The sequence below is a fragment of the Pagrus pagrus genome, assembly GCF_965226575.1.
Source record: "Pagrus pagrus genome assembly, chromosome: 12".
Taxonomy (NCBI): Eukaryota; Metazoa; Chordata; class Actinopteri; order Spariformes; family Sparidae; genus Pagrus; species Pagrus pagrus.
The window spans coordinates 1,753,745-1,781,412 of record NC_140196.1 but is presented as its reverse complement, the minus strand read 5'-3'; the positions used below and the strand labels follow the sequence as shown (position 1 = coordinate 1,781,412).

General features: G+C 45.6%; 1 protein-coding gene across 2 annotated transcripts in view; it reads left to right on the top strand.

The window, feature by feature from the left end:
- Positions 1 to 27,668, top strand: part of myo10 (myosin X) — a 112,131-nt gene that overhangs the window by 25,894 nt on the left and 58,569 nt on the right. For both annotated transcript variants that reach the window (XM_084369251.1, XM_084369250.1), the window contains exons 2-3: positions 6,724 to 6,822; positions 19,771 to 19,929. In XM_084369251.1, coding sequence (XP_084225377.1) covers positions 6,724 to 6,822; positions 19,771 to 19,929 — 258 coding nt within the window. The remainder of the gene's footprint in view (positions 1 to 6,723; positions 6,823 to 19,770; positions 19,930 to 27,668) is intronic.

Genomic DNA, 27,668 nt, shown 5'->3' with positions numbered 1-27,668 from the left:
CAGTAAAAGTAATAGATTACAGGCTCTGAAATGTACTCAGAGTATCAGAGTAAAAAGTCTCCCTCTGAAGGACATCTGTGGTCAAAGCTAACTGAAGCTCACGTCATATTAATATAATTCAAAGACTATTAAAGTTAAAGGTAGAGTCAGTAGGATTTGTCCCAACTGTTCCTGAACGCACCACAAAGATAGTTGATAGTTGAGTCTCATGAGTCTCATGACGTCAAATAGCCACATTGCATTCAAACTAAAGTAACGAGCCTGTTCTGAAAATGTGAGAAAGTTCAGATATTTGTGTTCAGATGTACAGTACAGATACCTGAAACATCTACTGAAGTACAGTATCTAAGTATTTGTACTTTGTTACTGCCCGTCTCTGGATGACAACCACATAAAGTCAAAAACAAAGAGGTGATAAACATGTTAAGTGAGACGGTTACTCACTTTAACCTCAGTCATAAACAGCAGTTCCCTCTACAAGTTAATGTTTAATTCGTCCAATCAGACGTCACGTTTTATCACCCAGAGAAAACAAGAAGCACCAAACTGCCGTCCGACCCGCTGCACTGATGGCGGGACTGTAACGGTGGAAATGGATCAGCACCTGCAGGACCGAGACGTCTGTGTTCGCTCTCCCTCTGTAATGACTGAGGTCTGCTCAGAGTGAAGAGCAGGCGTCATTACTGTTACACTGATCAGTATCAGTGTCAGTGAAGCCTCTCAGAGAAGGCTTTTCAAGCAATGAAGGCTGAACGCTTGCTTTTCAAGTCGCAGGAGGGTTTTTGAAGAGCTTTCAGGGTCATGAAACGAGCAGAAACACAGAGCACACCTGCACTCAGACAGTCGAGATCAAAAACCGGGTTCATAAGCCGTTTGCCCTCCTCCCTCAGACATCAGATAAACGGAGCGTGACGCGCCGCTTCTGATCCGCTGTTCACCTTTGAAACTGGTGATTTTGAAAGTGCTTCAAGAGGCTTTGAGGAGGAACCTTTTTTCTTTTTCACTGCGATTAACACGACCGTCTGTTCTCGTCAGCCGGGTGTTGGAGGGAGACGGCGTTGTGAGCGTGTTGCTTGTTCAAACAAGAAGTAGATGATCTGTTCCAGTCGGCTGACGGAGGGAAACCTGCTGCTCTGCAGGTGGAGGGACCTTTTACCTACAGGATGTGACGGACGGAGACTCGGGACGATGTTATAGCATCTGTTGTACACTGAACATCTACATCTGAAATACTCTGTGACTAATGTTAAAGGAACAGTCCACCCAGATTATTATCATCATCCCTCCATGCTGATGAAAGTCAGGTGAAGTTTCAAAGTCCATAAAACATTTCTGCAGCTTCACAGTGAAACAGAGTAGCTGGAGACTTGTTTTAAAAAGTAAGAAACAACCAAAAAAAGCATAAAATGCCTCCATGCAGCTCGTCCGGTGATTTATCTGAAAAGACGTTATTTACACCCTTTTCTTCTGAAGTGGGCGGATGAGTCGAGGGTGTAAATAACGACTTCTCGTGCTTCTTGAGACTTGAATTACACCCAACGAGCTGCATGAAGCCGTTTTATGTTTCCTTTCGGTCCGTTCCTCGCTCCGTCCAGAGCAGAGCTGTGGCTGAGCGGTTGATGGAGGGCTGCAGCTGTTGCTGATGTGCTGCTTTCTCTGCTCGGCTGCTGCAGACGAGGTCAAAGTTCAGCGGTGGCAACATGGTGTTCACACACTCGGTACAAAACAGCTGGACTGGTGCCTCATTAATCCTGAGATTATTGTGAAACGTTACCCTGCTCTCCTCATTACCACCAGCAGCAGCAGAATAACTACAGGCTGCAGAAAATAGTGCCAGTTGTTTGCGGGAGCAGCGATGCATCATCTCACAGAGAACATACCAGCAGTTGTGCTGAGTCACAAAAAAATGGTGGCCCCACAGGCTTTCCCATTGAGGGCTCTGATAGAGAGGATGGCTGTGGTGGAGCACAGGACTCTGTTTGTTACGGGAGAGGAAGTGGAATCTCTCAAACCAGACAGCTGCTCATTCCCGACCCCGATGGCGTACGAACGCTCCCAGCACCACAGATCCTCGTTTTACCAGCCGACCCCCACCCCCACCCCCGCGTCCCGCAGAGAGAGAGCATTAGCCACACATGTCGAGGTTACGGAGGGAAAATACTCGCAGGAGAAGGGGGTCGCCGCCTCGGTTTGTACTCCAGAGCTCTCAGGGCGGGAGGCTTGTGTTGTGTTTTGGTTTGAGGCCTGGAGGAGGTGTCAGGGCGGAGATGAAGGCCAAGACGGATCGACTCTCTGGACAACTGATACATGCGGCTTGATGACCGCGGATGTTACAGTGGTGGATGTGCTGAACTACAACTCCTAGTGATCAACATAAAACCTCTTTTATAGACGTTCAGCTGCATGTTGCAGGTCCGACATCAACCCAGAGAAACGTGAAATCAGAGTTATGACAGCAGGAAATCACATGCACAACTTCTAGTGCTCTTTATCCTTCTGCATTGTTTGGGTGCAAACTAAAGTAGCTAACTTTAGCGCTCAGCCAGGGAAATAATCATTAATGTTTACTTCTGTTTTCGTCATGAGTTAAACTCTCGTCCATGAGTAGATGCACATTTATCCATTCATCCTTCTGCGCAGTGATACGAAAATAAAATAGTTCCTACATGAAACTGCTCACAGCCAAGTCTGTAGATTATTTTGGGTAACCGGGTCGTGATTTCTGCAGCAGCTTCGACGTGTTTATGCAGGTGTTGGTGCACGCTGGCCAGGTCAGAGTATTTCCTTGAACATGACGTCAGCCCTCAGAAAATGACTGCTGACATAACAAAGAAACCAGAACATCAGGTTGTTTTACTGATGCAGTTTCTTTGAATAAAGGGTGTAAGATGAGTCTAGACTTCAGGATAACAGTTTCTTTCCCACTTTAATAATCTGTCCTGCTGATGAAAGAGGTGCTCTGACACCTCTGACTGCTCTGTGAGGTAGTTTACTCAGATTTAACTGGAATGAGCGGCTCAGAGGTCTTTACTGGTGCAACAGCTGGGCCTTGATCCTCAGCTCCCCGGCCCAGTCCAGACTCCTCAGCGTTCCCCGGCTCATGTGTTGACATTAGCTCGGCTGAGGCCCAGTGTCCTTTCATGTCTCTGCTTCGGTAGAAATTCCTCATAACAGCAGTTGTTTTTCCTACTTTGGTTAAAAGTGTCTTCATGTCGTCTTCGGTCGATGAAAGATGTTCGATGTGATTCCTGGTGGTTTGTGAAGTTTCTAGATTATTGTGGTATTTATGTGAAGAGCCGTTTTGGCACCGTGACCGTGAAGCAGGATTGGGGAATCTCAAACATTCATGATGTCAGACGTTTTGAAGCCCAACTGGACGGGATATTGGACCCGAACAACGTAAATAAACCAGGAAGTGAGACTGTTTTCAGCAGGAAGTTTCTCAGCCTCAGATAACTTCAGATGAAGTGTTGGTGGTCGAGTTGACTAACAACCCTGAAGCCCCTGACGGCAGAACCTGGGGCTGTGCTGTCCAACCTTTTTATAACTTAAATTCACATCAGAGTTACTTTGTAACTTGTGGGATTAAAAAGTGGATTTATCTTCACTCCTGTTGATCAGCCTGACTGCAGCAGTGATCCGGAGGTGACCTCCACTGTCGGCTGTTTCTGTTCTGTAATGTTGACTGCTGACTGGAGCTGGAGGGGAAATGGACTTTACTTCATGAACGTGACGTTGCAGAGAGGAGACAGAGAACCAGAACCAGAACCAGAACCAGAGTCTCTGCTGAGTGCTGACTTCACTCAGAGGCTCACCTGAATTCATGCTGTTGCTTTCTATCTTAAGCGTCCATAAAGTAATCTGGCTGTTTGGGTTGAATAAACACAAATGATCCTGCGGTCTAACTCCCTCCGCTGGCAGCAAACGCACCAATAATCAACCAGCGTTCAATGACGATGTTTTACAGTTTTACTCACGTTACATTTAACCTCGCTCTCTGACTCTGCTGGAGTCTTAGCGACAGGCGACCAGATGAAACGCAGCGTTTCTCAGAAAAATATAGAACAAAGGTGAAGTAGTTTTTAGACATTTTAATGCAGGAACAATATCTGATATGTGTGTTTTGTGTCCGTTAACAGAGAAACGCTCCTCAGCGTCTCATTTTCTTTGCTTCATCGGAAAAGTACAAACGAGATGTTTGATGTTCAAATTTCAAGCAATCAGCGGTGATGAATGAGGGAGAGGAGGTGAAGCAGAGGCTTCTTGGCTCAGAGCCCTAGTTTAGAACTGGGCTAGTAGTTCTGTGGGTCAGAGTGTGTGAGTGTGTGTGAGGAGGAGAGCGAGGAGAGAGGGAGGGAGTGGATTAAGGGTGGAGGGAGGGAACGCACAATAAGATAGTGAGCCACTGTCAGATGCTGCCCGCCCTCCCCTCAGCGGAGAGAGGGCGGGCGGCACACGCTACCCACAAAGAAGAAGTGTGTGTGTGTGTGTGTGTGTGTGTGTGTGTGTGTGTGTGTGTGTGTGTGTGTGTGTGTGTGTGTGTGTGTGTGTGTGTGTGTGTGTGTGTGTGTGTGTGTGTGTGTGTGTGTGTGTGTGTGTGTGTGTGTGTGTCGGGGGTGCGTTGGTGGTAAAGGAGCCCTGGACGTGTGCTGCTGGGAGGAGGGAGACCCCTCTCTTTTTCTTTTCTCCACCCAAACTTGATGTGCATGCACGTCAGGAATGTCCGTATGGCCGCGGCTGGTAAACAGCACACGCCTCCTCTTTGTGAGCGCCACAATGGGACATCTTCCTTTGTTTGGTTCCTCTTTCTGCAGCATCAAAGAGGCAGACGTCAGCCGCTGACAACATCACAATGAACTCTTCTTTGTGTTTCTTTGTCTGTTTTGTTTGGGAAAGTTTTCTATGAATAATTTGGTCTATAACCTTTTTTGTTTTTAAATGTAACGCTGACATTATTCTATGTATTTCCCCGTGGTCAGCAAATGAAACCAACAACCTGTTCAACTTCCTGATATCCCAAATTTTATATCAGGATATTGTCCCACCTAAATATCACAATAGACGAGTGCCATCTAGTTTGTATTGTATTCAAGAGCAACAACAACCATCTAGATGGATAAATAGACGAGGTGAGAGGAAAAATATGTATTTTGGATTGTGGGTTGAGTTGGTTTGATTGCATCCCGTTCTCTCTCCCCAAATATGAGTCTGTCTCCACCACTTCTGACAATAATGAGACATAAAAGGCCTGAAAAGGTGTGAAGAACTTGCAGAAACCACCGGACAATGTTTAAAAAGCGAAAACAAGATCTTCACTGAGGATCACAGATCACGTTTGTGCCTCTGCAGGATCAACTCTTCCTTTTATATTTCAGACGAGTAAGTTGTCTGACAGACGTCGGGATCAAAGCTGAGCTAGTTTATGAGTTTCCTCTGAGCGTCAGATTTATCTCCCCGCAGCAGATCCCAGGAGCTTTGAATCGTGCGGTTCCTCTTCAGAGAGGACGGAGGGGTTTACAACAACACACAGCCCCCTCTGATCCACTGCTGACACTGCAGACCTGAGCTTTACCCCGGGTGTGTGTGTGTGTGTGTGTGTGTGTGTGTGTGTGTGTGTGTGTGTGTGTGTGTGTGTGTGTGTGTGTGTGTGTGTGTGTGTGTGTGTGTGTGTGTGTGTGTGTGTGTGTGTGTGTGTTACCCCCACCCATCCATTCATTCACTAACTCTCTCCCAGCCAGGTGCCCCTCTCCGCCACGCCAGGACAACTCAGTCAGAGTGAGGGCTCGGGGGTCAAAGGTCGTTCGTATGTCTGGTTCAGAAGGAGGAGGGGCATCTCACAAAAGTGCACCGTTTGTTTTTCCCATTAGCATTAGCTCGTCACGCTAATGAACAGCGGCACATGTGGCTATGCGATTAGGAGGGAATCCACTTCCAGGGCCTCTCGTTCTTCAGCTCAGTGATATTTGCAGAGTTTGCCTCTACAGGTCTGAGTTTTCCCTGAGATCGTTCTGTTTACAGTGAATGTCGTCAAACAAATGTAATCCACATTTCCAGAAATAAAGCTTTTCTAAATGTGCACTCACTGTTTTGGTACCGTGGTCACATTCAGAGCCAAATAACATAAAAAATACCGAGACACAAACCTCCAAACATGCAGTTAAGACTCAGACTTTCTTCCTACGTACCAACAACTATCCGCTAATTCTCCACAAACACAGCTCTGCTGATTAAATATCCAGCTGTTAGCCGAAGGGGAAACACTGTAGCAACCAGCAGCAGTAAACCCGACAGGTCAACAGGTATAAAAGTGTTTTCTGTCCCTGCTGGCGGCCACTGAAGAGCATCAATAAACATGCAGGTTTACTGGCCTCTGGGGTGAGCGCAGGTCCAGATTTCTGAAACTCGACACTGCAGAGTTTTTTTCACGCTTCCGACAGCCGAGACCCTCCTATTGGTCAGAGAGAGGTCAGCGCTGCGGTGACGCCATGGCAACAACAGATGAAGGCTGATATCTTGAGCCAAAGTAAAACATCACATGACCTCAAAATCACAGAATAGAAACATGAACGTCAAATGATCTTTCACGATCTCAAGAGGCCGTCAGACATTTTCCTGACTTCTGTAAGCCTGATTTGAAGTATTTGATTGGTCTCCTTTGTTGTGGTCGGCTGTATTTGATTTTGCCTTCAGACAAGTAAAACTAACATTCATCTTCTCTTGCAGGGTGACCGGGTGTGGTTACGGGAGGATGAGCAGTACCTTCCCAGCACCGTGTCCTCGTGCTCTGGAGGTGTTGTTGTCTTCGCCACAGACTACGGCCAGGTGAGATCTCTCTCTCTGAAACCACGTAAACGTCTTTAAAACCGAGGGTCAGTTTCCTGCAGTTTGACTTCAGGATCTCAGTTGCATTTTTATTTCTTGGGCCATGCTGTACTTCCTGTCTCCCACAAAGTGCCTGCTCCAGGTCTATGAAGAACTGGGGTGGGATCTCTGGTGCTGAACGATGGTCAATGCAACCTCATGCGTACGTGAACATTTAGGTCGCAGGAAAGTACTTTTGTTGCTCGTACGTTAAGATGAGAATCGGGGAAAGGGACTTCTTTTATTGTTACTCATGTTCCAGTTATGTGAAATTAGTCTAAAAAGAACAAGTAAGAGACACAAAGTCGATGATGTGAGGGAACCAAGACTGCAAACACACTTTATTTTATAATTGTTTCACTTTAGTAACTTACAGAAGAAAAACAACCAGTCACGTGACAAAAAACCATCACAAAGAACACGTCTGTTGTCGTCATGTGCCAAACTATGTGATGTATTTGTATTAATAATTGGTATAATTATATTCAAAGTGAATCAGATATTAGTTTTTGATGTATTAGATATTAGATATTTGTTTTTGAGGCTTATAGTTCCTCTCACTACCTACTTGACAGAAAAGGCCAAATATTCTGACCTCAGTGTCCAACAGAAATAAAAATGGCCGATGGGGAAACACCTTCATCGTTCTCGTACCTCTGCTGACGCTGCCGTAAACCCCCAGGACAGCTTACAGAGGTCCACTCATAATTTGGGATCAGCTCAAGATGCAGCAAATCCTCTAAACGCCATATGGTTCTGTATTACCTCCGCGATCCATATGTAGTGAAAACAACGGGCGAGGTGAAGGACGTGTGGAACGAAGGTCACTGTGTGCTTAATGTATGTTTTGGCTGGTTGTTAAGAAGTAAAATGAATCAACAAGTTGAGCAGTTTTGAGGGAAGAGTCCACATTAAACACTGAGTCTCAGTGAGCTGTGAAGTTTCCTCATCAAGGTGTTGATCTACACACATGTGGGTTGACTGTAAAGTGTCATGAGAGACGGACGGACGCTTCCTCATGTGCTTGCTTTGACTCCAAACATTAAAGCATCACGTGGAAGACGGACGAGGCTTCCAGCATCAGGTTGTGTCAACACACCTTGCAGTTATATAACATTTATATGGTGCACACACACACACACACACACACACACACACACACACACACACAGCTTTCTTGATGCGTCTTGACATTATTTTTTCATCTATATGTAGTGATTTCCTTTTGTGGGATTTTGAAGAACTTAACTCCTGAATTTAGGTGAGTTCAGACGACGTGCTGCCACCTCGCCTCAGAATCGGGCCGGCAGACAATTACCTGCGTGAAGCGTTCGGGTGGATTTACTCTGCTCGACCCTCCTGTGCTGACAGCTTTAACAAAGACTTCCTGTGTAGCCGGTGAGCAGCAGAGGGTCACTACCAGAAGACGGCCCGTGAGTGTGAGCGCTGAGGGATTTAGGGTCATGTCGAGCCAGCGTATTGTCCTGCAGATTTAGCGGCAGATTAAGGCATTCTTATCTCCCGGCTTCGACTCACTCACAGACTCTGAGACCTGCTGGTCACCGAAGCTAATGACTCTCCACCACAGTTTACAGAGGGCGTAGGTGTTGGGTGCTGTTGCACAGAGTAGCTGTTATAGTTAAGGGGATGTTTTGTGGCTGTTTTAAGCCACAGTAGTAATGTCACTGCAGGGACAACAATGTCAGTCTGACTCTCGCAAAATTGATGACTTGTAATTACTTTGGACATATTTTGACAGAGACTACTAGAAGTCTGCTGGACGACGAGAAGGGGGGAGATCGGTTAGGCCCATGCCCACAGCCGAGTGCCTGTTCTCGGCTGTCCTCCTGTGTCCACACCCCCCTGGGTACCGTGGTCCGAGGCTAATGGGTCCGGATGAATTTACTGTTTAACCACACGACAAATGAGACAAGAATTAGCAAGCTAGCGTGCTATTTTCTGACTGTACATTCAGTGGCTGTCTGGTGTAAGTGGGTTGTGGCTGGTTTATAAAACAAACAGCCAGCAGCAGAGCTGATGCATCAGATCAGCTGTAGTTCCCCCAGTAAACACACGACCTCATGGCAGCTGCAGCATCTCCGACAGCCCGGTCCACTCTGCCCGGCCCAGAGACACTCGAGAATGAGCGACCCAGAGAGGAGCAGCAGAAGAGGTCGCTGTGTTTACTGAGGAAACTACAGCTCATAAACCAGCATGTCAGACACGATACGAGGCAAGCAATCAGAGGTGGAGCAGCGCGTCTCCCTGAAAACATGGTGAACTGCACCTGCTGAACATAAGCATGCAGTCATTGTGGATATCTGAGCGTGCTGATGTTAGCATTAGCATGACTGTAGCCTGGAGAGACCTGGAAAACAAGTCTTCCTGTCTCCTTTCTTCTCTTCCTTTTTCATCTTTACTCTTCTTTATTTGCTCTCTTTGCCTCTTTTTGTCGTCTCCCTTCTCTTGGTCACTACGTGTTAAATGTTTTCATCGTCTCGTCCTTTTCTGTCTTTTCTAACTTCTTTTTGTCTCTTTTGTTTCCCTCCATTCATTAATTTTCCTCTCATCTCCTCTTTTGTCTGTTGCTTTCCCCTTTTATCTTTTCTTCTTGATCCTTTTTAGTAGCTCACTCCTCCTCTCTCTCTCTCCCTCTCTCTCTCTCTCTCTCTCTCTCTCTCTCTCTCTCTCTCTCTCTCTCTCTGTCTCTGTCCTACTCATTAACTCATTTTACTTTCTTGTTCTTGTTAGGGCCCGAGCATGAATCTCGTGCGAGGACCTATTGTATCTGTAAGGATTATTTATTCTACTCACTAAGTATCATCCTGAGACCTTGATGACGCACAAAAAACCGTCTTGGACGCATACCCTCAGTCCAACGGGAAGTCTGCCATTTTGGTTAAAAGTTCAGAATGTCGCCATTTTCTCCCATTTAAAACCCATTTTTCTGCCTCGTACTTTCACTAACTCGTCCTACAGATTTAACACCACAGACTTCACATTCACTCAGCAGCATCCTCAGACCTTCCACAGCCTGTGTTACACCTGGTGGGCGTGGCGGTGCGGTCACTTGTGATCCTTCGCCATCACACAGGAAGTCCTTATGACTTGCCCATCTGCATCAAACTGCTCACACATGTAGAGGAGCTCACCCTGAATACGTCTCTGCATCAATACTGTGTCTTATCTATAGCGCCACCCACTGGACACAGGAAGTCACTGAATATTCCACTGTTGTGTTTTGTGTGACACGTATCCCATTTAGGTAGGAAATTTCCAAAGGCAACGGACGAACACACATCTGGGCGCACAGCCTCCGATGGCGCCACAGCCCAACGTACGTGGGGGGGTGAGGGTCCGTTCATCACTGCTTGCAGTTTTAATTTTTATTATTTTTCATTAATTTTTATATGTAAATATTAGCATTTTAGCTCAATAGCTTCCAGGTCATGTGATCAATTGACTCAAAATCAGTGTGGGATCATGTAACTACACTGGCTGCATGAGATACGCCTCTTGTTTTTACGTTTTACGTCTCTAAATATTTTTAATTAATTTTTATTAATTTTTATATGTAAATATTAGCATGTTAGCTCAATAGCTTCCAGGTCATGTGATCAATTGACTCAAAATCAGTGTGGGATCATGTAACTACACTGGCTGCATGAGATACACCTGTTGTTTTTACATTTTACATCTCTAAATATCTTTTTATTATTTTTTATAAATTTTTATATGTAAATATTAGCATGTTAGCTCAATAGCTTCTTACTTCGTACTTTATTTCACTAGTCCTACAGATTTAACGCCACAGACTTCACACTCACTAAATATCATCTTCAGACCTTGATGATGACACCTTGTCAAAAGCTTTTGCCTCCGATAAACATATGTATCATGACCAGACGCACAAAATACCCCTGGGCACCGAAACCCTCAGTCCAACAGGAAGTCGGCCACTTTGGTTCACAGTGGCCATTTTGTCAAACTTGAAGCCCCGCCTCCTACATGCACATACGCTAACGAATTTCGGCACGCATAAGTATCGTGACCAAACGCACAAAAAAGCCTCTTGGACCCACAACCTCAGTCCAACGGGAAGTTTGCCATTTTGGTTCAAAGTTGAGATGTTCCCGCCATTTCCACCCATTTCCACGGCTCGTACTTTAATTAACTTGCCCTACAGATTTAACACCACAGACTTCACCGTCACTAAGACTCATCCTCATACCTTGATGATGAAGAGTTGTAAAAAGCTTTCGCCTACGTTATTCCTGGTGGGCATGACAGTCTGAGCTTTCAATGCTTGGCCACTGTAAGAGCCACGTCAATGTGTGGTGTGTGTTGGACACAAACTGTCCACTAGGTGGCTACGTTGTGTTGTGGGTCAGTCTGATATCAATCAATCAGACGTCATTTATATCGCACATTTAATACAAATACAATGTAGCACAAAGAGCTTCACACAATAAAAGCAAGCACAACAAAACAGAAGTGAAACCAAAAGACACACACACACACTCACACACACTTTCTCTCACACAACACACACATGCATTTCTGACAGAAGCTCACTGAGGCGCTATCTTTCGCTCAGCTATGTGCTGTGACGACAAACATCATCCAGTTTACATGACATTCACAGGCTGTTTTCTCCAAATCATACATTACAACATGACATATAATTGATGGGTGAACTCTCGGGCCACATAGTGGACAGACTCTCCCTCTGCGTCTGCCCTCCGACGGCGCCACGGCCCGACGTACGTGGGGGGGCGAGGGCCCGTTCATCGCTGCTTGCAGCTTTAATTTTTAATTGTTTCTTCTTTCATTCTTTTTCATCCTTTGTTCCTCTTGTTCTGTCCGTCTCATCTTCTTTTACATTGTCTCTTGGTGTCTCTTACCTTCGTCTCTCATTTGTCAACTTCACTTCTCTTCTTGTGTCTTTGTTTCCTCTGTTTCTCTTTCTGTCTCTTGTTTTGTTTCACCCTCTCCTCTCTGACAGCATTAATAATCGTGTGCTGAGTGTTCGTCGGTCCCGACAGACGGGGAGGTTTTAATTTGCTGCGCTCAGAGTTTGGAAATAAAGGCAGCACGAGACTGTCACACTCAATCTGTTTAAGCTTTAGAAGAATTAACTGCTCGAAAAACGATTCTTACTCCTGCAAACTGCAACGAGATGAGTGTCAGCTGGACATCCAGCACCGTCCTGTAACAGAAGAGTCACAGGTTCAATCCCTGAACATGTACATGAAGTGTGAGCAAGACAGTGAACTCAGGCTTGCAAATAATGTGTGTGTCTGTCATGTTGTGTGTTTGTGAGGATTGTGTGTGTTTTCATCTAGATATCGATATACATAGATGTTTCTTTGTGTTCGTGCATGTGTGTGTGTGTATATGTGTGTATGTGTGTGCCAGCCGTCTGTTGTGTGTAACTGGAGATGGACGTCACCTGCTCAGCTTCGGAGCAGATGTTGCTCTTTGTAAGGAAAGCCAGCGCTGACCAATCAGAGGAGCACACTACTGTAAACCCCACCCCCTCCTGTGTGTGTGTGTGTGTGTGTGTGTTCATGCTTGCATATTAATCTCTTTGTGTGCTTGTACTTTACGCCTCCATTACAGATAGTTGACTCTGTGCATGTCTCACGCTGAAGTGTGTGTATATTTATGTTTATGTCTCAGTCAGATGTTATTCCCGTCTTGAAGCAGCGAGGATGACTCGTCTGTCTGATCACCGCTTCAGTTCAGGAATGGATTTAGTATTAACATTGATACTTCCCAGAGGGTGTACCCTGATAAATCTACCGGCCCTTTGACCCTTCCTCTAGCGCCACCTTCTGGCCCGAAAACTTTTATGTATTAAATGAACATTTTACACATTTCTTAAAGAGGCGATGTTTAAAGATAAGGCCGGAAATTTAGTTTCAGAACATTTTAACATTTCAAGATGTCGGTGTTGAAGAGATATCTACTGAAGTTAGCATGCTAACCAGCTAGCCCCGGCCCGTCCTGTTTCCTAATACCACTTTGTAGTGTCAAAAAGTGCCCGTAGTATCGGCTGGAAAATGTTTGCCAGCTTTTAGTTGATAAATGAAAAAAAATAAACTCACAAAAGGTGAAGAAATGAAATATGTATACACACATTTTTCTTACCAAACAGAAGAATACAACCCCACAACTTCTGCAATCAAGACGAGCTTAATCGCCTCGTTGACTCATCGTAAAACACACTTGACACAACAACACAACTGGACATAAACTAAATAAAGCCGCTGTAAATCACCTCCGTCGCCCGTTGTGACTCCAAAGTCCCGGTCGAGGGCCATGAGGGCCACTAACTAAGCCATGTGCTAAGTGGCTAACGTTAGCTAGCTACAGCAAAGGATAGCTTTATGAACCTTTAATGTGAAACATGATTACAGGAAGTGGTGAATGTATCTCACTGGTAGTTGATCACCCTGTGAAGCACATTATGAATATTGTGGTTTATTATGTGCGCCGAAGCCTAAAGTTGTCTCGAGTGGTTGTAACGTTAGTGTGTGAGCGGTGTGTGTCTGTCTGAGTGAGTGTGTGATGTCGGAGGTCGCAGGGTTTTTCTCTCGTCTTGCTCAGGTTTCAGTGTTTTCGCCGGCGCAGACAGCCTCCTCCTCCTGCGCTGACTGCAGGACAATACAGCAGGAGATGAATGGTGATTCAGAGAGCAGCTGCTGCTTTTGATGATGATGATGTGTGTGGGGGGGTGAAGCTGGAGGCGGGCGGAGGGTTACCTGTTCAGCTCGCTGACGGACAAAGTGAGGGGGCAGCGAGGGGCTGAGAGGGCTCAGCTTTCCCTCCTGAAGACAAAATGAAGAGTTTCGTTCCTCGTGCTGTCATAAACTGATCGCTGGCATGACGGTCTGAGTCCTTATTAAAGGTCATTGAAGCGATCAGCCTTCAATAAAAGAGCCGTTTGGTTCTGATGTCTGAAGGAGGCTCAACGTGGGTTCACACTCAGTGTTGGGTCTTCCTTCTGGGTAAACTCTGAGGCAGCACTCACATTTAAAGAGGCTTCATGTTAGTTCAAGCTGATAGTTTCAAATCGAGAGCATTGACATCAGACCTGCCAACATTAGGTCCTGAAGGAGAGAGTCGTGGGGACTGCATTTGATTTGGGTTTTTGAAATCGAAGGCTCATTTCAACTGAATTTTGATTTGGAATCTAAATCTCAACACTCCTTCAATTAAAATTCAATATTCAACCAAGAAAAACAAAATAACAGAAACAATTGTGGAACCAAAAAACCTGATGCTTCACCACCAGCTCTACAAACTAATGTAAACTTATATTTCAGCATCAGGCTTCAAGCATCCAGATTAATTAAATGCTTCCTCGGTCACTCGTTAGTTTCTCTGGTTTCCAATCATCTAATTGTCTGAACATTAATTTAAATTCACTTTCTGATCCACATAATTAAGAACAACAGACTTTATCCCGACTGATCCAGGAACAGAGCCTGTTGATCCGAGGGTACAGCAGTGACCCCCTCCTCCTCCTCGTCCTCCTCCTCCTCCTCCTCCTCCTCCTCTTCCTCTGTAGAGATGCTGTCTAATGGCTTTGTTTCACAGAGATTTACTCCTGTTAGCATCTGTCGCTAGGCTTAGCGCTGGGCCCCGCGGCTTTGTTCTCGAGGCGTGGACCAAACTCATCCCCACAAAGACAACTGGACCAATTAGAAACCTAATTAGGCCAAAGCCGAAGAACAACCTGTCCCCCACTGAGGGCTGCTGGGACGGGGACTGTCATGCTATGAATACTGTCCATGACAGGAAGAGAAAGGGGGACAGGCAGCGTCCACCTCCTGTCTGTTTTCTCCAGTTTCGGCCCTCTCGTCTTGAACTCTGTCTGTTGTTAGATTCAGGTTACGGCTGGCAGAAGATGGCGGCTCTGTCAGATTTTTCAAAAGTAAATTGTGCTTCATCATTGTCGACTTTTTAAAGGAATAGTTTGACATTTTGGGAAATACAGTACAACATCCCAGTACATTACTCCCCTGATACCACCAGGGTTTAGGGAGTTGTACATTTAGACAGACCCATACTCACTTTCCAGTCTTTATGCTAAGCTAAGCTAACTGTCTGCTTGGTGAAGATGTATATTTACCCAACACATGCAACACGTTTCCCAAAATGTTTAACACTTCCTACGGCCTCAATCAATCTCTAGTCGCTATGAGCAGAGAATAAAGAAACAGTTGCAGTTCCTCGTCGTGTGAGTAGAGAAACATCAGGGAAGCATCAGTTTACTGACTGCATGTCTGTGCTGATGCCAGACGGTCGACAGTAGGAGTATCTGAAGCGACCAGGCTGTGTTGACAGTCGCTCTCTGCACGTGTCAGACTGTTGGCTGTAAACACTGTTTACACCTGACTAGTCTAACGGGTCAGTTAACTCGCTGTAACTGTCTCCCAGCAGAGATAAACTGTTTAGTCTCGTTTCTTAAAGTCAGTCCAGGTCAGTGTGAAGAGGAAACACATTTTATGGTGACGGTGAAGGATTTCATTTATTTTGAGGCGTCGCTGGTATTTTGGCTCAAATGTTTGTTTATTTCATAAACTCATCAGAACACGCAGGTTGTGAACGCAGCGCTGACGAGACTCGATCACATTTCAGCCGTCTGAGACGTTCAGCGTCACCGAGGCTGGAGTGTGAGAAACGAGGCCCGGCAGAGGGGAGTGTGTGTGTGTGTGTGTGTGTGTGTGTGTGTGTGTGTGTGTGTGTGTGTGTGTGTGTGTGTGTGTGTGTGTGTGTGTGTGTGTGTGTGTGTGTGTGTGTGTGTGTGTGTGTGTGTGTGTGTGTGTGTGTGTGTGTGTGTGTGTTGTGGGTCAGATGTGATTGACCCCTCAGACAGAGACCAGCTTTCTTCAGGAACGGTCACCCTGAGCTGCTCGGTCACAGCAGGTCAGCAACCAGCTTCAGACAACGGCAGAGCTCAGGGTGTGTGTGTGTGTGTGTATCATCCAGCTGATGCTCTTACAGGCTTGTTATACTTCTTTATGCAGCTTAGTTCATGTAGGAAACCAGATCATCAGTCATCACCAGTGACAGTGACACCAGGACCGATCTGCCTTCCTGTCGGTCACATCTCCATTTGTTCAAATGTACAAAGTTAAAGACATGAAGGTGAAGATGATTTCATTTGAAGACATTGAACTCTGGTCGGAGCTGATCGTTCCTTCATGTTTTGGCTTCATTTCCTCAGTGGAAATAGTTCAGTCTCCAGCTGATCGTCGGTGCATTCAGGTGGAAATATGAAAGCAAAAGCCTTTGAGCGTATCGTCTTCATGTGCATCAACAGAAGTGAGAGTTAAGCTGCTTTATGAAAACTGCCTTAAGTGGCTCACTGAGCAAACAGCTGATTATGCAGCTAAAATTAGAAGGAGATGAGCTGAACGCTCGGGGTCTCCTCACCACCACAAAACACAAGACGGCCGCAGCGTGGGATCATGGGAGTTGTTGTCTTCCTTGTATAACGACCGTCACAGCCGATGAAAATCTATTAGCGTGACTCAGGCAGAAATGTTCACGGTGAGATGATGTTTTCTAAAGTTTTAATCACGCCAGCCATCTTCCTCCCCCAGTCTCCTGAAGGTTATGGCGTTGTGACTAGATGACACGCAGCGTGTTAACATGTGGATTTCTCTGGTTTGAACGTAGTTAGAAACATTTGGGATAATGTGAGAACGCAACTCAACAGAGAACAAAACAAAGGTTGAGTCGTCTTTGCAGAAATGTTTCATGTTAAATCTTTAGCAACGTCAGAAATGAGAAAACAGTTTCTGAACAGTTTAAAGATTTTAAACTGCCAGTGCTCGAAGCAGCCGCACAATAAACGTCGAACTTTCTCAAAACCGACTCTGAGAAAAGAAGCTGTGGACATCAGACCTGAGCTGTAAATACAGCTGTGACAAAGGGTCGCGACTGTGGGGAGACGTCGTCGTGTTTTTCGTGTTCACAGGCCAGAAAAAACCCCTGAAACACATCATAGACTCAATAACAAGCCAGACCAAGTGTGTGCACGTGTGTGTTCATGTGTGTGTTGTGGTGTTGTTGTTTATGGAAACAGCTGAGACAGCTCCGGGTTTGGCTGCTCGGCTTTTTCCACCCAGCAGCCGACATGGTCGAGGTCTGACGGTGTAAAACGTGAGCAGAGAGGTGACCCATGAGAACGTCCTCAGTCACGTCATGCAGCAGAACTGAAGTCAGATGTTTGACCTGTTGATCCTCTGTGACCGTCCTCACCCTGAGCAGACCCCCCTCACTGATCTCTGCAGGCTGCAGACCTCCTGCAGAGCGATGATAATCTGAGCTCTGCTCTTCATTAACCTCAGCAGCTCCTCCTGTTCACCGCTGGACCTCCCTGCTGTCTCCTGGTGTCGCTCATTAACAGAAGGATCTCTGCAGGAAGCGCTGGTTTCAAGAACAGCGTATAGATGTTGAACTGGATTTCCTCAGTGTTTTTATATTTTGGAGATGCTTGTTCCTCAGTTGTCAGCGTTATTGCAGTTAATCAGATTTTGTGGCACTGCAGCATCTTTGTTAGACAGGATAAGATGGAGGCTTCATCTCCTGACGATTGTCATCTGGGAGGAAATAAAGTAAATCATCTATCTCTCAAGTCTCAGGCTGATTCAGGATGTTCCTATAAATCATCACAGACAGTTCATGGATAATCTCTCCTCTCTGTGTGATACTGATGATAAAGTGGAGACTTGTGTTAAAATGTTTTGTCTGGTGTGAACTGACCTCAGCCTCCACAGACGCCTTTCGCTGATTAACTAGTTTGCTGTTTTATTGAAGTTATGTTACTCCAACACAAACATGAAGACATCATTTCCATCTTATTAACTCTTGTAGATGCTGTACAGTAGATAACTGTGTCAAAGGTAGTTTGCATGAATAAAATGCAAACCAGGAACCACAAATATACACATGAAGCTTCACAGACTGGTAGTTACAGACATTTATGATGCAGGAGAAGTTTTGTTTCTGATTGTTGGGAGATGAGTTAGTGAAGCTTGTGTTTGACTGCGAAAGTGTTCAATAAGTGACAGGTTTCATCTTTTAGTGCGCAGACAGCTGCTGGACGGATCCTCTCCCTGAGCTGAACTGCTGATAAAACTCTCTGACGGTAATGAAGCTTCATAGTCTTAAATAAAAGATAATGCACAGCGTCACAGACTGACGAGCTCTGTCAGGGTGGAAGGATTAACATTTGCGTGATGTCTGGATCAGTTATCGCTGGTTTTGTCTCGTCGTTGTAGGACAAACGTTGCCCTCAGAGTTTAGTCTCGAGGAGCTGCTCGGCCTCGTCCTCCGACACAGATGATAAGCAGCCGTCTGCTCAAACCTCCGTCCAGCTCCTGACTGTGTCTTCAGCAGCCCGGGGGCATGTTAACTTCAGCCATCTGCCGTATGTCACCTGTGAGGGAGGTGAGGGGACATATGAGCCGCGAGGAGGACAGGAAGGTTAAAGTCCTGCCCGCGGGAGACATTTAATACGTGCACACAAAAACCAGCCGGAGGAGGAAAATACGAACTTCTTACTGCATTTGCATTTATTCTTTTATCTCATCAGCAATCAGACACAAAAACACAGATACTGACAGTCAGGAAAAAGCTGAATATCCGTCTGTACAATCTTCTGTCTGGCTGCTTTCTTTGTTTCTCTATTTCTTCTCTTCACGTCCTTATTTTTCTCGTCTTTCCTTCTCTGAATGATCTGAAATCACAGAAGAGAAGTTTTAAACTAACAACAAAATGAACTCACATCATCTTTAAATCTGAACTTTCACTCTGGAAGCTGCACCTCATGTCGCTGAGACTTAGTTGGAGCTCTCCTCGTCGTATTTCATCTGCACCTGGCTTCACTCTCGTTATCTTTTCCACCACTGATTTATTCTGATCGCAGTGAATTCTGAACCTTTTTTAAACATTTACCGTTATTACTCATCTGACACTCCTGGACCGAACCTGTGCTGTGAGAGCCAGAGGACCGTCTGTTACCTCCAGGCCTCACACTCCTGCAGTAACATGAGATATCATCTGTCCGTGAGGAAGTCGTCTGCTGTAAATCACACAGTTAAACTGTACGAGCAGTCGGTCAGACACCGAGAGGCTGTTAGTGAAAACCTGACTTCATGAAGTTTCAGCACCGAGCGCGACGCCATCGTCCTCCTGAAGAATAAGACACCTGCTCAGCCTGATGTGTGTGTTGAACATATTATCTGGTTCTGAACATTTTTAACATTCAAAACATTTTGTGATTTTTAAAGGAACGCAGCTGTGTGTTGTAATGTTTCCTGTGCCGGTCCAGTTCTCCCAGCTGGTTTCTGTTATGCATCATTATTACTGTGACACAAAAATATGTGCTGCGAATAGTTGAAATGTTTTTTACTCGCAGTTCATCTCCGAGAAGAAAAGATGAACCCTGGTTAACTGACACACTTACCAGAGTTTACTTAGCTGTATTTCAGCTTTCGGGCTTCTGGAAGTTTGAGTTGTAAATTTATGAGAAGCTGCTGTGGCCTGGTCTGGTGGTCCTGGTTTTATCTGATCTGGACCGGGCTCACTGGGTCATAAAAGAGCCAAACAAAGAAAAAAAACTAAAAATAAAAGATGTAGAGCTTGTGGTAGAGAACCGACAGACCTGAAGTCCATGTGTGGCCTCCACCAACAGGTGACCCAGAACTGGATCAGGAAGTCGTCACGGACCAACTCTACTGTAGACGACACGTCAGGCAGCAGGGTTGAATGTTTTCCTGGGATTTTAAAGTCATTGCCTCTCAGATTTCTGGGATTTCTGAACGTTTTGAGTTTTTTGAGTTATTCTCTTGTTTCTTATCTCCTTATTTTTCCATTTCTCTGACCCAGGTGTACACCTACAAGCAGAATGCCCTCACCCGACAGAAGGTGCAGCCCATGCACCACAGCAGCATCAGAGGGGTGGAGGACATGGCGACCCTGGAGGACCTTCACGATGGCGCCATCATGCACAACCTCTTCCTGCGCTACCAGCAGAGACACATCTATGTGAGTTTCTGATGACTAACAGTCATTGTGTGCATCGTTCATGTGTTCAGAGCTGCTGATGTTTCGGTCTGAAAATGACTCTGTCCTGTTCCTTTGGTACAGTGTGATAAAAGAAGAAGCAATCTGAGAGTATCAGTTTCATGTATGGAAACAACAGGCGGGGAACCAGTTTTATATCAGATCTGAGGCGTGTGAGGGGGAAACCTGAGAGTGTAGAGATCCTCTGACATCAGGAGCCAAAAACAAACTCTCTTCTATCTTCGGTATCGTGTTGACAGCTCGGCCTGTCAGGGTACGCTGCCTTCTTTTAAAAGATCCACGCAGGAATCTCCCATGAACGGCTGAAGTTGCCCAATCGTTACGTAACAGCGGAGATAATCGTCTAGACGCGGGCAGATAAGAAGACGCTGACGACTCGGTCAGAAAGAGAAACAGGGAATGTGATGGAGGTCGTGTCCTTCTGGAGTAATCTGTGTTCAGCGACGCTCCCTGTGGACGTCCCGTCAGAAACACTTTCTGTCTCTGATTTACTCTGAGCAGCAGACAGTGAAGCTGGAGGTTCACTGGTGTGAACGACACGTGTGGAGTTGATTGAAAGGTCTGTTTAACTGTGAGTTTAAAGGAAACACGTGTGCAGACACAGCAGGTTACTCACCTGGTGTCTTACTGACTGTAAACCTGTTGGACTGCTTTTTTTCAGTGTCAAAGATTGTAGCATGAACACAGCAGAGAAGAAACTAGAGATAATTATCTGCTAAAATAAACAGACGGAGCCGTTAAACACAACATTACTGTGCTAATGTCTCACATACAACAACTAAGTTAAAGTTTAAATTTAGTTCTGTTCTCGTAAAGTAGATCAGAAGATCAGAACCTGAAGACGTGCGTGGTGTTTGTGAGAGGTTTAGTCGTGTTGTTGCACTGCAGCTTGTTCCTGATGTTTCCATGACGACAGTGTTGACCAGGTGATGAAAAGCACAGGTGATAAAAACCCAAAGTGGGACATATTGAGCCTTTTTGAATCCGGGTTGGATGGCGCTGAACGGGAGCTCCTTGTTTGGCAGCCAAAAAGCAAACAGGCTGCCAAGTGAGAGGAGACGATTAGAGTCGGGTTTGTTTGGTTTAACGCTCGTTTTCAGAGGCTGGTGTTTCGGCGGTGGCCTCGCCGGGAGCTTGGCAGGAGCGAACGGGGTCCTGGCTCGGCTCTGATAGCGGCAGAGTCGTCCAAAGTGTGAGACAGAACGGTTCAGAGTGTGTTAGCTTTGGAGCAAATCAGAACCACAGTGGATCTGAAAATGGAGAAGATGTTAGAAAGAAAAGAAACATGTAGCTGCTGATCACTTCACTGTCTCTGTGACCTCTGACCCGTTAGCAGACCGACCTCCACTAACAGAAAACTAAATCCACCACAAATCCTTCAGATTCGTCTGAGGCCTCTATCAGCAGGACCGCATCAGCTCTCTGTGGCTCCAGAACCAGAGCACAGATCAGTTTAATGATGTGACAATGATGTGGTCAACGTTTGGTCAAGATGAAGCACAAACAAGACTTTCATAGGTTTAGGGAAAGACTGACGAATCCTGCACTTAGTGGAGTGACGTCAGAGGATCTTCAGTGTGATGGTTACAGTGATGGTGACTCTGAGGTTATGGAACGATCATAAAGGAAAGGAGAGACAAACGGCGGCCTCCTCAGTGTTTTGTGTTCCCGTCCATCCGACCTCCTCCGCTCTGTCTCCATAATAACATCACCTGACGTTCTCTGGACGAGAGTCATGACTTCTACGACCACAAGAAGACTTAAGTACTGCTGCAGGGTCAGAGACATTAAAAACAGACTGAACGTTTATTTATGCTGCAACTGTGTCTCTCTTGTCACGACGCTGTGCTGACACTGCGGTTAGGTTTATGCACAAAAACCACCTGGTTAGGAAAACATCACGGTTTGGCTTAAAATACCTGTTGTGGTCGCTATGATCACGGATGGAGATGGTCCGACTTCCCGTGAAAAGCAGAACCTTGGACGTATCTGTGGTTCGCAGAAACGTTCTGCTCACTTGACCTGCGACTGGGCCGGGTGTTGGTCGGAGGTAAAGGGTTAGTAGCAGTGGTGGTTGGAGCATTAGCTGTTCATATAGTTTTTATATCATCAGAGCCGGTCCTAACAAAGTAATTTATTCCACCCTGCCCTGCTTTACACGGTGAGCTAATTAGCATACAATGCACCTCTGTTCCTGCTGACCTCAGCCACAGTAAAGGAAACTTACTGTATAGGGCACAAAACAAAGGACTATGTGGGACAAATAGTTCTCAACCATTACTGTCTCCTGTTGGACTCGTGGACTAATGAACAGAGCTGACCCAGCACTTTCTTTCTCCGGCAAAACAAGCCGGTGACAAAGGCTGCCTTGTGCTTTCTGCTCACATTAGCCTCAGTAACCTTTGACAAATGCCGTCTCGTTACTTTAATCACATGTGAATGCTCCCGTATGGTCGAAATTATCCAATCAATTCATCACAGCCGCCCAATCTCAACTCTGACGGGCCTTTTTTTTTCTCTTTCTTGGGCCGGGGGGAAAATTAGAGGAGAGGTTTTGGTGGATGGCCGTGGTGAACCGAAGGGAAGGGCTACAACCCCACCGCTAACCCGTCTCTGTGGTACTCAGACAGCTAATGACGCTGTGAAGTTACAGCTTTAAATAATATATTCTCATCAGTTTTATCAACAACCATCGGCTCATGATCTGTAGGAATATTTGGACATTTAAAGAGGATTTTAGTCCTGTAGTAGAAGTATTCTTGGACAGTTTAGAGGCTCAGACGACAGACACCGTATACATCAACCCTTTAATGCCACATCCAGGGACAGTTCATGGACCTTTAGATACTTCCTGTCTGCATTCTGTCACGTAGCTGCTCACTGTACATTCTTGTCCGTCCTTGATGAAAAATGCTCGTGGACAACGCGGCCTCCACATTCCTGCCAGATATCTGTCCTGTTGACTGCTTCCAGAAGACGTGATGCTTCATGTCATGTCCCGTATTTGTTTTTCTTTGTGGAAAGTCGCTGCCCTCGATTATATAAGACAGATGTTTCAGGCCATCTTTATTCAGTCAGTTTATTCAGGGCAGTTTTTGGCTGGGGGGTAACTCGGTTCCCTGCAGAGCAGGAAAACAGAAAGCTGCACATTATTGATATTTGGACCGACTCTGTGGGTGAAACAGGTAAACGTGGTTCTTAGGTTCCTGGAAAAGTCCCTGCGGTGTTAAAAGGCGGAGAAAGTTAAGGTGACGGGCTAATGCATGAAGCTAAATGCATGAGAGCGAGGGGCCCCGGAGTCATAACCTGTCAGGGGCCCCCGAATTCCTGACAGCACCCCAGCTGACTTCTGAGGGGATAAAAGGAGGAGGATTAATGAGCTGGTTCTGATGCTGATATCCATCTTTAGACAAATATCCACCAAAGTGCTTCTTTCACTGCAACCAGAATATATTTTTGTTTCTCTAAAGATATTATTGTTATTATGTTGTTATTACAACACACGTACTTTTATACGTACATTTTAACCTCCTTGCTGTAAGCTGATTTACCTTTAGACCTGCTATTGGGTGCTCTAGAGAAAAAACACACATGTATTTTCATATACTTAACTTGAGTATTTCCTTTTTCTGCTACTTTCCTCTCCACTACATTTATTTGATACATTTAGTTACTTTGCAGATTCAGATTATTTTATTAGACATGTAGCCGATCACACAGTGTTGTGTGAGAGGAAGCTGCCTCAGAGTCAAAGCAGCACATTTGAAATGAGTTATTTTATCTGCAATGTGACTGAAAAATCTCAGATATGGAAAATCTGAAAAATGCTGAAAAAATTGGCCCTGATAATCAGCCGGGCTGATAATCGGGTCATCCCAAACCTCTAGTCATGCTCTTGTTTTGTTGTCATGGTGATTGGATTACCAGCTGACCAGATGACGGTTTAGTTTGAACTACTTGGTGTTTCATCAGTGGTGGTCGGGTGCATTACATTCACTTCAAAAGTCTGAAATCAAGATGTTTTTAACATCGAACAAACAGATCATCACATTGTGTTTAGTGTCGTTTGACGAAGATCCACAGCAACATTATTTGTTTTAACTGAAGCTAACTGTTAGCATTACATAGTTACAGGGAATTTAGCCCAGAGGCTACCAGACTGTCTGTGTGTGTGTGTGTGTGTGTGTGTGTGTGTGTGTGTGTGTGTGTGTGTGTGTGTGTGTGTGTGTGTGTGTGTGTGTGTGTGTGTGTGTGTGTGTGTGTGTGTGTGTGTGTGTGTGTGTGTGTGTGTGTGTGTGTGTGTACAGTCTTTAGCTTCTATGATTGTAACCAGCTGTGCTGTCGACTGGTGGCCTCACTCGTCTCCTCTGCAGATTCCAGTGGAAGCACACACACACACACACACACACACAGACACACACACACACACACACACACACACACACACACTCTCAGGAATCTGCTGTACCCCGACACTGTCTCCTCTCTTTCATCCAAACACACTGACACACATTCTCTCATTTTTCTATCACACGCTGTTGTTTTTACATGTGACCCCATCTACACACACACACACACACACACACACACACACACACACACACACACACTGTCCAGGCATTCAGCTGTCAACACCTCTCCTCCTCTTGGTCTCTCATCCCAGCAGGGGGTCAAATCATGAACTTTTCATTCGTACCCCATCTCATGATTTCGAATATATATTGTATGACATCGACTAACGACAGGAAATTCCTCCGCTGGGTGATTTGTCTTCATTTACGGCACGAAGCCTGCGTTCAGACTTCAGCTCTGCAGCCTCCTCACTGGTTTGAGTGGAGCCGGCAGGCGACCCGACAGATTCAAGCTAAAAAAATGAAGCAGGCTCGACCAACACAGCGCAACATCCTCCTGTGAAGTGCTGCGCTGGCCCAGCAGATTGAGCGAGCACACATTCCTGATGGATTACTTTTGTCACATGAACACCGTATTTTTATTATCTCATGATCTTTTCGAGCAATGATAGAATAGTTGCCACTGTGACGACTTTCCAGAGTTACACAATCCTGTGAGTGTTACTGACCTCAGAGACATCACAGATCACAGAAGATCATGTGGCTGAATATCCAGGACTTTATATATTTATATAAATGTAACAGGATACATTTTTAGAGGGCTTTTACTTTTCCCTTTTAATGGTTGCTAAGACTAAAGAACTGCACTTTTTGAATCACCAGTCAAATCTGATTATAGCTGAAGGAGCTCAGTAACGTGGGCCCAGTTTAAAACCTCCTTCCACAGATGACACTTGGTGTCGTGACACTGACGGCACAGAGCGGCTCTCACAAGAGCACTTCAACAAATGTGACTGTCGTGAATCTCAACTCTCAACGATGCGACAACACGATTGGCTGATCTTTCCCACTTCGGCTTCGGGGCGGGACTTGTGTCCTACAACCGCCATATCTGGTGTTACAGGCTTTTCACTCTCTCCTATAATGTCTCTGGTCCATGATTATTGAAGTAAGCAGAACTTGTTCCAGGCTTCTTGACTGAAGGATCTAGGTCACACATTAAGGAGATGTTTTTAGCTGAACATGCGTGACATGTGACATGTGACGAACACAACAGTCCACATCCGGACCTCACACTTTAACAGACAGCTACAAGGCCAACACCGACTCCCTGAGACTGATTCGGCTTGACCGTGCAGAATCAGACGGCACATGTGACAGTCAGCCATCGCAGACACGTATGATCTACGTGTTTTCAATCTGCAGCTTGTTTTCTCACTGTGAGAAGCAGTTTGACTGTCAGAGTTTGGACTGATGTCATGTTGTGAGTTCAGAGTTCAGATGAGCAGAGATGGTTGAAGGTTTGTGCCGCTCCAAGCTGCTCCATCAGTCTCATAAGATGGACTGCAGATCTCCGCCAGCTCGGTGGGTTTGGGCACAGAGCGGTATCTCGTGACTCGCTCTGCTTATTTTAACAAGTCTCTGTGTCTGCTGCCGGTCGCTGACAGACTGCAACAGCCAGCTGCTGCTCCACTTTCACAAACTCTCAGCTCGTAACCGAGAGGTGAGATGTAGGCGGCAGGAACCTGGAATGTAGAGAAGCTCCTGATGGACCGGAGACTGTTTAAACCCGGAGCTGTGAACGAGTTACCTGCTAATCACCTCATCTGACCCCTTTTGCTTCAGTCCGAGCGGCTAATGTGCAAACTGTGGATTTCCCCAAAGTCATGGCACGATATTTGAAAAAAGAGAAGAAGGATAATTCAGTGTTTACAGTCATCAGCTGGCTTTCATGTCACTTTTCTCCCACAGTAGATTTCTGGCTCTGCAGAGTTTAAACTCCTCGTCAGTCTCCTCATACATAAACAACACACACACACACACACACACACACACACACACACTCTCACAGACCACACACACATTCCTTTAGACACACTGAAACACAAACCCACTCCGGCCTTATTAAAAGCAGAACGCTGCATGTGTGGAAAGATTGCATTTGTCCAAGCCTTCGTCCGGCTGATTACTGTCAGATGTGGAGAAAAACCCAAATCTCTGCTGATGTCACTTCCTTCGTGCTGTGTGCTGATGTCACTTCCTTCGTGCTGTGTGCTGATGTCACTTCCTGGGATCAGATGAAGTCCTCGGGTGGATTTTGTCCCGTTGGTTTGGATCTTTTCTGTTCGGATCTTTTCTGTTTGGATCTTGTGTGAAATAAAGTCTGTGGTTGTGTTGCAAAGTGTTTTGCATCAATTTAAAAATGTGGGTTTGCTGATGATGGTCAGTTGTTTGTAAGATAACTTGCTGACAGAGAAACATTTGTTTTGAATGTGTTGGACACGTCACTTTTGGCTCGGATGATTCAACTTCGGTTGTAAGATCTCTGATTTTTTACAGCTGTGATTAGCAGCCTGAGTGTTTTGCATTTTCTGTTTTGTCTAACTGAGCCTGTGAAACAAAGATAAACCCGTACAGAGACAAGATGCGAATGTTCCTGAGAAGTCTTTGCTTCTCTGGAATCGTTCTAGCTTGTCTATAAAAAGATATGACAGTCGAGCTCAAAACCCAGATGTTGAGTATCCAAGTCATAATTCAAACTTATCAATAACACCAATAAACATGTCTGACTTGTTTTATCTCTGTACGCAGATAACGTCACAGTGTTGCATGCAAAATTTAAAGGGACAGAAATAATCCGAAGTAGACGGACCTGCATGTGTGCTGCTCTGCGTTTACTACGTCAGTCAGTCAGTCAGTCAGTCAGTCAGCAGTCAGTCAGTCAGTCAGTCAGTCAGTGTGGTGATATATTTTGTACTGTGAGCTGTGAACACTGACACAGAGGTTTGCAGATTACTGCCACACAGATAAACACTTTAAATAACAATCATTAAATGACCATGTTTAAGTGGTCGCTGGCAGAGATCAGCCTACAAACAATTATCAAGTGAATCTCATGGAGCCTCACTGCTCTCCCAGCGTCCTCGTCGTTCACAGTGAATAAAGCTGTAAAAACCTGCTGTGAGCTACCTGCATACAGACCCAGCAGCCTGTTCTCACTCCCAACACATCACATGCAGCAGCCTGGTCAGTGGCTCCACGCTGTAGTTTCCCCTCCAGTGCAGTAAAGAGTGGAGTCCAAGTCAGGGGACAGACGGGGTGGCTGGATGGTACCACACTGGCCTTTAA